This window comes from Mesoplodon bidens (assembly GCF_964165515.1).
Source record: "Mesoplodon bidens genome assembly, chromosome: 4".
Lineage (NCBI taxonomy): Eukaryota > Metazoa > Chordata > Mammalia > Artiodactyla > Ziphiidae > Mesoplodon > Mesoplodon bidens.
Genome location: NC_138160.1, coordinates 129,765,369 through 129,776,769, shown reverse-complemented (window position 1 = coordinate 129,776,769; position 11,401 = coordinate 129,765,369). Strand labels below are relative to the sequence as shown.

The 11,401-nt window shown below is 52.5% G+C and overlaps 1 protein-coding gene across 2 annotated transcripts in view; it reads left to right on the top strand.

The window, feature by feature from the left end:
- Positions 1–528: 528 nt before the first annotated feature.
- Positions 529–11,401, top strand: part of CCDC69 (coiled-coil domain containing 69) — a 33,944-nt gene continuing 23,071 nt past the window's right edge. For both annotated transcript variants that reach the window (XM_081233179.1, XM_081233178.1), the window contains exon 1: positions 529–680. In XM_081233179.1, coding sequence (XP_081089305.1) covers positions 633–680 — 48 coding nt within the window. In that variant the 5' untranslated portion in view covers positions 529–632. The remainder of the gene's footprint in view (positions 681–11,401) is intronic.

The window sequence follows — 11,401 nt, the reverse complement described above, 5'->3', positions numbered from 1 at the left end:
AGTGGGGAGGCATTACAATTAAACTTCCCATTATTATGTATTTGTAGGGAAATGGTTGGAAGCTTAGTTTCTGGAGTTAGAACTGGATTTTTATCTGGGCTCTGATACTTACTAGCTTTGTGGGCTTAGGCAAATCACATATCGGAGCCTGATTTTCCTCACCTGTAAAATGGAGGAACTAATACCTTTGTTGCAAGGAGATTGCAAGAAATCGAAATAATATGTGCAAAGAAGCCGGGACAGAAACAACTCAATAAACGGTAGCTGTTGTGTTTACTAAATAATTGTTTTATTTTTTTTTCCTGGCCTTTTCTCTGCTGCGGGCCTGGAAAGGAATCCATTTATCGTAGGGATCTTTTCGGCCCTGGCCCGAGTTTTCTATCATTTACAAAGATTCTGGTCGCCTGCTCAGGCTCTTCCGTGCGCCCAGCCGGCTTCGCTGAGGCCCTGTTTTTCGAGTATTTACGGCGCGCGGCCGCCCCAGCTCCCGCTCAAGTCTGCGCTTCCAGGTTCATTTCAGGGTCTCGCCGGCAGCCCCGGCCGGCGGGCGCGGAGCCGGCAGCGGGGCCAGAACGGCAGGGTCCTCTGGGGGCCCCGGAGTTGGGAGGCGGCGTCCGGGAGTCCCGAGGAGGATGGGCTGCGGACACAGCAGGCTGAGCTGCTGCAAACCCCCCAGAAAGGTAAAGGGCGCCGGCGGAGAAGTTTGTCTTCGGAGGGGAAGGAGGGTGCGGAACCACTCCGCCTCAGGGGACCCTCGGCGCCCCGGGTTCCCTCGGGTCGGCCGGGGATGCCGGACGGAGAACAGCTAGAGGCCGGTGCGGAGGTAGGCGGGGAAGACTCGGCCGGGCGGCGCTCTCTCCCCCACGGCCCTGGGCTGAGCCGCGCCGGGCAGCCGAGTTTACAAACACGGCCCCAGGGCCCGGGAAGGGCAGCTGATTCCGGCTGGCGGGCTGGGGAAATGTCTAGTGCCTATGGCAGGTGCCCTTTTCCTTCGGTCTGGGGCTGCTCGCTGTGTGACCGTGGACATGTGACTTGACCTCTCTGGGCCTTGGGTTTTCCCACCATCAAGAGGCAGATTATCTGTAGGGCCGCTACTCGCACGCAGAGTGGTCCACGGCTTTACATCATCGGCATCACCTGGGACCTGTTAGAAATGCAGAATCTCTGGCTGTGCCGCAGACTTACTAAAATAGAACCTTTTAACAAGATGCCCAGGTGATTACACTACGCTTTAAAGTTTGAGAAGTGCTGGTTTAGAGCCTTTTCAGGCCCCGGAGCCGGTGCATGTGGGCTGTCCTAAGGGTAGCTGGGAGGGGCCAACGAGGTTGGGGGGGAGATTTACCGCCTTCTGCTCCCGTCCCCTCCCTTCCTGTCCCTCCCCCAAGGGGCCTCCGAGCTGGGGCAGGGCCCAGGAGACTCTACTCGGGTTTCTTGCAGTGGGACCAGCTGCCCCTTGGGTTCTGACAAGCCCAGAAGGTCAGAGTCTGGAGCCAGAGGACAACCTGAGGCACAGAGAGGGAAGGGAGGACCCCCACGTCCTGAGCCTTTTTCCTACGACTGCCTGCCCTCCAGCCAGGTGGGAATAGGTGGGCCTATAAACTTGATCAAGTCCCCTGAGACCTCAAGAGACACCCCCCCACACACACACACACACTGTGACACTATCTAGTAATTTTTCATTGAACTTGAGTGTCTGCTGCTTTGCCTGTGCTTGAGCACAAGCTTTTCTGCCTATTGAATATGCAGTACTGTCCCCAACCTGGATGATTCTATTTCCTGCCCTGTGCCTAGTCCAGGGAGAAGAGTTTCTGTCCCAAGTACAGTGCCTCCCCCGCTTTCCTTGCTCCTCCTTTATTCCCAGGTCAAAAAACCTCACCGAGCTCTGACCCAGAAACCCTCCTGTCTTCCCTGGCTCCAACAGGGAAACTGAGGCTTGCCTCCATCAGTGGAAGCAGAGGCTGGCTGATGGGATGATGAGCACATAAACCTGAGCCTGGCTTGAGACTTATAACAAACTGGTGATAGTTGGACATCGATCCTCGGTGTTAACCCTAGCTCTGCCCCAAACATCCTGTGTACCCCAAGTAAGCCATTAGCACTCTCTGGGCCTCAGTTTCTCCCTCTATATGGAGAGGGAGGGCAATGAGCAGGATGATTTCTAAGAGTCTGAGAATCTGTGTTCTCTGCACCTGTGTCAACCTCTTAGTCTGCAAAGTGGGCCAAGGGTGAATTCCATCTACACAGTGGTGGGAGGAGACGAGGAGGAGCCCTGTTCCAGGCCTTGACTCTTCCATAGTCCAGAAGAGGAGACCGCAGTGAGCATGGGTTCCCCTGCCTCGTGGCCTTTCTGAAAGCCTCGCCAGCTGTCCCTGTCTGTCCCTGGCACAGCCTGAACTGGACCCCCTGTCTCAAGCTGTGAAGGGCAAGTGAAGTCAGCAGAGACTATCCCTGTGGGAAAGGGCCTTGGGTACCACCTGAGCTGATGCACCCAACATACAGATGGGAGGTTAAAGCCTGGAGAAGGAAGGGTCTTGACTGAGGTCACAGAGCCACTTAGAGTAGAACCCAGGCGTCCAGTCCCCTAGCCCAGTGTTCTTTGTCTCTGCCCCTACTCAGTGCTTCCAGTGGCTTCTTGTTGATTCCAAAGCCCTTTGGCATTAAAGCCTTTACCCTGTTGCCTCAGAGCAGCCTGGCTTTTCTTCCTGCCCCAGCAGTGCCAGGCCCCTGCCCCTGAGTGGCAGGATTTATAAGCTGATTTTGTTTAAAGTTCATGCCTGTTTCCATCCCTTCGTGCCATGCTCCTGCCTGGTTTCTCATCCAAGTGCCAACCCCTAGAAGGCGTGAGCTTCCAAGCTCATCCCTGGTAGGCTCTCAGCCCCCTGGGGGAGAGGGGGCCTCTGAGGATGGGATGTACAAAAATGAACTCAGACCGCAGGAGGCTCAGGTCACGACAACAGTGACTCCCCCTGAGTGGCAGTTGACAGAATACTTTCGCATCCTGCCGGCCTCACAGAAGCCTGGAAGCCAGGCTGAGCTGCCGAATCTTCCCCACTTCGTAGGGGAGGAGACTGAGGTTCAAGGGAGGAGTGATGCCCCATAGTCAGTTGGTGGCCAAGCTTTGCAGTGGGGCCTGGTTTTTCTGCCCTCCCCGGCTAGTGCTCACTGCCCCACACAGAGCCCAGAGCAGGTGCTACATAAATATTTGAGTGAGTGAATGAGGGCCACATGAGAGCCAGACTAGGGGTCAGCCCAGGGTGCAGCAGGAGTATCTCATCCAGCTTTGAGAGACACAGGAAGGCTTCTTAGATGAGGGCTGGGCACGCCTTGGCTGAGTGTTGAAGGTTTGGTAGGAGTTACCCAGTCCAGGCAGAAAGGTCAGTCTGAGCAGCGGCTGAGCCTGAGAAGCACAGAGTGACAGTGCTGGTTGTGGAGCGTGGGCGTGGCCAGCTGTGAGGAATGAGGCCGGCGCTCTCAGCGGGGCCTTCGCTGGCTAGGGACAGGGGCTTGATCACTAGGACTTCTCAAAGTCCCTCCAGGGGCCAGGCCCTGAGGGTTTGCTGAGTCCTGTGGTCAACAGTACCTGGTGGCCTTAGCTGACCAGCTGTCCTAGATCCCACTGAGAGGCCTGACCTGGGGCTGAGTGTTACTGGGACTTTTGGGGAAAGTTGAAATCCTGGTGAAAAAATGAGGGGATCCCTAGCAGGCTGGATGTGGATACCGAAGAACCACCTGCATTGTGTGGTCCTTCCGAAACCCTTTTTGGCAGAGACTGTGGCTGATGTGGCCACATCCCTGGGAGGATTTGGGAGAAGGCCGGACAGAAAGGGGAAGGGCCGAGGAAGCAAGCCCACGGACTTGCCTGTAGGAGTGACATGGAGAGTACGCAGGGGCCTTCCATCCCCAACAGGTTACCCGTCTGGGCCCAAGGTGTGGAGGGACAGCTAGTGCCTCATGGTCAGTCCCCTGTATGTGTGCCTGGTGTTCCCAGGGCTTCGGCTCTGGCGCCACAGCTCTGAGCAGCGCATCAGAGACCCTGGCTCAGCACTGCTCCCGGAGACAGGCCTCGCGCAAGAGGTTCTCTGTGTTCAGTAGCCCTTCAGGAGGGTTTCCATGTAGCAGGCCAGGTGAGAGAGGCAGAGATGCAGAAGTGAACACCATGGGAGAGCCTGGCATGGGCACAGCTAATTTTGAAACAAAACCATAGACACTAAGGACATGGGCTTTAGAACTGGGTCCACATATTCATTTATTAACTCAGCTGTCCGACTCTGGGCCAGGTGCCACTTCAGTCCTGGCTCCATCGTGGATCCCTTAAGTGACCGTGGAAGGGACTTGGCTTTTCCGTGCCTCAGTTTCCTCATCTGTAAAATACGTGTGATGTTAGCTCCTGAGTCATAGGGTTCTAAGATTAGATGAAAGAATGCATGTAATAGAGCCCCTGATACACCAACTGGTAAGTGGCATACCCTCGATAAGACGGAATGTGGGTGAGGACATCACCGCCTGGATTGTACCCAAGAAAAGCAAACAGGGTTGCGGAAGACAGGGGGACATTAATGTCCTTGGCAGGCTGTTGGGTTAGGAAGATGAAGCCTGGAGCCTGGCCACTGCCTTCCAACCTCTGAAGTGTTGTCAAGAGGCACGGGCACAGGGCACAGCCTTGTTCTCTGGTTCCAGGAGGCAGAGTTGTGGCCAATGAGGGGAATCTAAAGGGAGCCAGATTCTACTTCTCACCAGGAATAAGGGTAGTGAGTTCCCCATCCTGGAGTAGTTCAAGCAGAGGTCAGCTGCGATTGTAGCAAAAATAGAAGAGGGGATGCAAGCCTCGGACAAGGAAGTACTTAGGATTCCACTCAAGACATCTCATTATTGTGATTACTATAATGTTTGAGGCAAAATTTCAGAATTTGGAAAAGTATAAAGAAGTTTTAAAGTAGTTTTTAATCCCACCATGAAGAGGTAGCCTCTGTGTACATTTCAGTGACATTCTTTCTACTGTTTTCCTACATGTATGATATATGTGAATGTGACTATTTTTGCAGAATTGGGAAAATATTTTATTTATTTATTTGATATTTATTTATGCATTTGTTTTTTGGCTGCGTCGGGTCTTGGTTGCAGCATGCGGGCTTCTCTCTAGTTGTGGCACGAGGGCTCCAGAGCTCGTGGGCTCTGTAGTTATAGCACGGGGGCTTAGTTGCCCCACGGCGTGTGGGATCTTAGTTCCCTGACCACGGTTCAAACCCACGTCCCCTGCATTGGAAGGTGGATTCTTAACCACTGGACTGCCAGGGAAGTCCCTGGGAATATATTTTAAATGATTATATTCTAGTTACTTAATATTTTGTTGGGGGCGTTCTCCCATGTTAAATAGTCCGTGGAAATGTGATTTTTAATGGCCACCTAATGTTCTGTGGATGTTCTGTGGCTTATTTAACCAGTTTGGACACTTGGTTATTTACACTCCCCACTCCTGCCCACCGTTGTGTTTTCATCCTAAGCCGGGAGACTGTGCCTTTTTGTCAGAGGGGAGAGGTTGGGGGAGGGAGGGCCTCCAGGGAGACATGTCATCTTGGCTGGCTTTTGAAGGTGAAGGGGGGCCAGACACTTGTGTCAGGGTGAATGGGGTACACAAGAGGCAGGGCCCCTGACATCTGGTCGGTAGGAGCAGGGTAAATCTGACCTTTGAACTTGCTTTGCTGAGGGTGGGACAGAGAGTCTATGAAAGGAAAGTGTCTTTCCCTGGCACTGAGCCGTCTGTCCCAAACATTGTGGGGACGTTGCTGTGTATGTGGCCTCTGAGCTTTGCCCAACCCCCAAAATGATGCCCCCCCCACCGGAAAAATCATCCTAGTTAAAGTCAATACAGGCTTCCATATATATGACCTCTGACAACCTTGTGAGGTTCAATGCCCGATTTCTATGTTATAAAGAGACATCTGTGCCCGGTGACCTAAAACCCATCAGAATAATTCCTAATAAATCCTTGCCTTGGACACACAACCATTGGTAACACATTTTCTGCACATACATGTTTTTTAATTCTGTTCCTTTGTAGCTGAATTCCCAATCAGCTAGCATGGGTCCCTGAGAGCCTGAGTTGCCCCCAGCCACCTCAGGACTTCCATTGCTGCCTCAGTTGGGTGTTGAGTTTGGGGCCCATGCTTCACGTCATCACTTGTATTTTTTTTGTTATAAAAAGGGCCGAAAAGATAAAACTTCAAATTGTTCGTCCGGAAACAGGATGCCATATAAGTCAAGATGGTGACACTCCTGGTAGGAGGGGCTGCCACTAGACATCTCAGTGTTCATAGGTTGACTAGTAAGCAAAAGTCTGAAATCTACCTGAAAAAGAGTTCCAAGAGACCTCAGTATAACATTCACGAGCGTTCATGTTCAAAAACCAAACTTGGAAAAAGTTGGGTAGCCCCCATAAAAGGAAGAGTCTGATGGATGGCCTGAGTCCTGGCTCTGACATCTCGGGGTGTACTTGGGTTTCCATCCTCAAGGCCTGCACTTTGTCCTCTCAGTGTCCTCCACCCTCAAAGCACTGTGAGCTATCCCGGATGACTGGTCGACCAGGGACGGGGCCAGGAAGGGAGCAGGACCTGCAGGTGGGTACAGGGGGAGCTCCTGGGGCCCCGCCCCAGGCAGAGAGAAGGAGAGAGAGAAAATGAGAAATTCCATCTATCTTTAGCATAGATAGATCTAAATCTATCCATCACCCGAAGACAAGCCATCGACTTCTCTCACCAGGTAAATGTGAATCCTTAAAAATCATTTATCTTGTGTCACTTTATTTTCAAATCTGAATCTTCCAGAACATCTAGGCCAAATGCCTCACAATACAGCCATCCCACACCCATGCTTTCCCCCCAGATAAATGATGTACAAACCGACCTACTTCCAGTTTTCCTTCCTCCCCAACAGTGAAGTTCTTTTTCAGAGTGTACAACGAACCTTGTCATTTCTCCACCGCCCCATGCAACCCTACCCCCTGCCCTCTCCTTGAGAAAACAGCTCTGACATCAGAAAAGTTACCTGTAATGGATTTTGTAATGTTTGTTTATTTGTGGCCATGCCACGCGGCATGCGGGATCATAGTTCCCTGACCAGGGATCAAACCCGTGCCCCCTACAGTGGAAGCACGGAGTCTTAACCACTGGACCGCCAGGGAAGTCCCTTTAATGGGTTGATTAGTGTCCCTACCCAAACTCACGTGCACCCAGAACCTATGAGTATGAGCTTATTTGAAACAGCGTTTTTGCCGATGTAATCAGTCAGGATGAGGTCGTACTGGGTGATGGTGGGCCCTAATCCGAGGACTGGTGTCCTTGTAAGAAGAGGGAACTTTGGACACAGATACACGGGGAGAAGGCCATGTGATGACAGAAGCAGAGATTGGAGCGATGCAGCTACAAGGCAAGGAACGCCAAGGATTGCTGACAACCACTGGAAGCTAGGAGAGAGGGATGGAACAGAAACTCCCTCAGAGCCTCCAGAAGGACCCAACCCACCTGATACCTTGGTTCGGGACTTCTAGCCTTCAGAACTGGAAGAGAATAAATTTCTGTTGTTTTAAGTCACCAACGTCCTGGTGATTTGTTACAGCAGCCCTAGGAAACATATATATTTTAAGGTTAATTACTCCCCACCCTCTCTCACCCCTCCCCCACCTTGCTACCAGTAGAAATGGGCAGGAAGAACCCAGTGCCTCCCCTTTGGAACCATGGCTTGGCAGAAGGGTAGGGAGCACTGCAAACAAGGAGGTGCTTGGACAAGGCCCAAATGCTGTTGGACACCAGTTGCAGCATCTGCAGAAGAAAGCGCACTGGGCCAGAGGTCAAGAGTGGGTCCCACTCCTGCCTCTTTCACTAACTTGCTGTGTGATCTCAGCTAGTTCTCTCCCCGGGCCTTGATCTCCCCACCAGTAAAATGATCACCATGGCTGCTTTTAGGTTCCAAGAGAGGTATTTATTCTGCATGTTGTTCATTGTACACAAGTCAAACGTGAATACACTACTGTTTGAAAAATTCTAAGAATTTAGGCAAAACTGAAGCTCCCCCTCCTTGACTGCAATAATTCTAGTCCTTTCTCTAGAGATGATGACTGACTGCCGTGAGTGTGCGCTTTTCTAGGTAGTTTTTCCTGTGCATTTACGTACAGTAGAAATCGTTTGTTTTGCCTATTGATATTCTACCAAATGGCTTTCCACTCTTGTTGGTAAATTCCTACTTCGTTTTTTTTAAACATATGAGTGGCATTGCCTAGTGTTATATACCTTAGTGTATTGAGCTGGTGCCCTGTTGTGGATATGAGCCTGGTTTCCAGCGTTTCCCTGTTACAAGTGACCCCGCCCTGAGCACCCTGGAGGAGCCACCGTCCTCGCTAACGGGTGCCGGTCTCTGCTGGCCGTGCTATGGCAGGGTGGGGGTGCTTGCCGCGTGTACCTTGCGAGGTGGCTGCTGGGCTCTGTCATCTTCTGCTCCAGGCACTGCAGCCCCCCCTTTTACATCCTCTCCACAGGAGCTGCTCAAGAACAGAGGGTGGTATGCAGGGTTCAGGACACCCCCCAGACCCTCCTGAGCAAGGGCCCCTCCTTCCTTGTCCTGCAGAGAAGCCCTCTCCACGCAGGGGCTGACAGCTGAGTGTGTCCTACTGCGAGCTCTGCCGTGCCTGGAGCCAGCGAGTGTGACAGGACTGATAGAGGATGAGGTGTCAGGGTGACCTCACTCTGCGCCTGCTTTTGCATCCACAGCATACCAAAGCCAGAAGGGCCCTGATGTATCCCATTGCCCAAGTCCATGCCAGAGAGAGGAGGAAACAGAAGCCCAGAGAGGGGAGGGTGCTTCCCCAAGGTCACACAGCAAGCACGTAGCAAGTCAGGGGCCTGACTCTGGACTCCGACTGGGGAGTTTGCCATTGGGCTGATGAGACAGGGGAATATCCAGCCGTGTATCTATGCCCTCAGCCCGTCTCTTCCCCCACTGTGGCCACTGACACCGTTTTCTGTCCCACTCCTTCAGGGTCCTTCTGCCTGGCGGGCTGACCCAAATGCTGGAAATGGTACCGAGTGCTTCTGCCAGCTCCGGGCCCTCTCAGGCGAGCAGAGCTGGCAGACCCCCTGGGAGGCTGATACGGGACAGGAAAAGGTGGGCTCTAGGGAGGAAGGAAGGGGATATGGTATACTGGGAACCCTTTCCTGGCCTCAGCCCCTCCATCTGTGAGTGAGGGGTTGGGCCCTGCGCTCACTGTCTGCCGTGGGTGGGCTCAGCAGGTGCGTGGGAGGGAAGTGGTTCTGCCCTCCCCTGAGATGTCTTTCGTCAGCTGGTCAGATGGGAGGGATGGAGGCCACATCCGCCCCTGACTTGGGGTGTTCTAGGGGCATTGTAGGTATTCAGAGAATAGGCGGGGCCTCCTGACACAGCTGAGAGGTACTGGCTGGTGCTCCTACCTTTCATTCGGTTGCGTGGTCACGTCGGTATGTCCCCAGGCAGACACTGGCTGATGCTGACGCCATCATGTGTAAAATGAACAAGTTGAAGTAAACCTTTGGTGTCCCTGGCTGCGTGAAAATGAAATCACATTCAGGCATTGCTTTGGCAAAATACTTCTGCCCATCTTAGAGATAGGGAGGCTGAGGCCTGTGATTATGGTGTTCTTACGTCCGAGGCTCTGTAGTTTGGGTGTGAACGCTAACATTTCTCAACAGCCCTGAACATTTAGGTCTTGCCTCTCCTCCACCCGAAGTCCTGGAGGGGCCCCTTGGGCCTCCGCCTCCACAGGCCTCCGCCGCCACCTCCTTCCTGCCTCTACCCTCAGCCAATGGGCTCTGCTGTGGTTGTTCAGATCCCGAAACCAGTGGTGCCAGGGGCCCCACCCATGCTGAGTTCTGACACCGGAAAGGCAGCTCTGATACTGCAGAGGGTTGTGACATGAGTCCCTTGAGGCTCAGAATCCCCTAAACGTCTGGCTACTTGGATCAATCTGGTGCGTGCAGGAAGGACGTGGAAGGGCCTCCGCCTCGAGTCTGGATTCCCTTTAGGGCTCTGCTCCCTGCTTTGCGGCCTCTGACAAGCACTGCTCACCTCCCCTCCAGGCCTCAGTTTTTCCATCTGGAAATAGGAGGTGAGGATTGGAATAAACTGTCTCTAGGGGCCCTTCCATCCCTGTCTTCTGGGTCCCAGTAAGCCTTCCTCGGCCAAGGTGGGTGTGATAGAACTATGCGGCCAAGGGAAGCCAGGGCTGTGGCTTATGGGGGTGGCGGAGGAGCTTGGTGAACTCTTAAGTGCCCTTTGATTACTAAATTCTCGAAGCTAAGCAGGAGTAATGAGGCCATAAATCACACCATTCAATCAGAAATACACAATGCCTAAAGGCCTATGAAGAAGACCAAGTGATGGTCCCTAAACCAAGGTTAAACCAAGTGTCTTCAGGAAAGGCCAAGCCAGCCTTAGGGCTTGGCTTCCATCCTAGTGGGATTCCCAAGGGAAGGAATAGCTGGGAAGTTTCTATTCAAGTTGCTTCTGCCTTCCTCATTCCTTCCTGATGAGGCTCAGAATTTGAGGGAAGTGAGGAGTCTATCCTGGACACTTAAGTATGAGACTATGAAAATTCACCCCAAAGTACTGCAACCTGAATAATACTCAGCAGAGCCCCCGGGGACTCTGTTAATGTTGGTGGGTTTTACATACGGCCTGCACTAGCTAAACACTTGCTGCTTACCAGAGGTCTTTACTTGTTGAACATCAGGGATATTTTATAGAATTATTGACAGTTAGAGTTGAGGGCCCTCTGAGATCACTCAGTCAGTCCAACCTGCAAAATGAAGTTTGCCTCTTCTTGTATGCTACCAGTGACAGAGAGCTCACTACCACCACCCCACCCTCCAATAAGGCAGCCTATCTCTATTTGGGACAGTTCTGAGATTCTTCATATTGCACTTGAAACTTCTAGTCCTTGGACACCATCTTTCCCTTCAAGGCTGTGGACCACACACTAGCAGCTTCTACCTCATGGCAGTCCTGCAGAGATTTGAAGACGGAGTCCAGAGTTTTTTCTTTTTGTTTTTGGTTTTTGCCTATTCTCGAGGCTGATCAACTATTATTAACAGTCCCTCCCGTCACTTGGTTTGAATCTCCTACCACATCTTGTCAGATCCTCTTGGACACCTTCCATTTGGTCAATTTACCCTCCAAAATGCAAGCATATTCGAGAGGGTCTCACCAGGCCCAGTCCGAGCTTGCCTGGCTTCCTCACGGCTCTGGGCCCTGTCCTCCCGCTCTGCCTGGACCCTGTCTGCTTTCGGAGCCATGTTCTACCTTCTTCCGCGGACCAGGTTTGTTTCTGGTTGACCCCAGAGCAGAGCTCTGGTCTGCTTGACAGCAAGGAGCTGGGCCC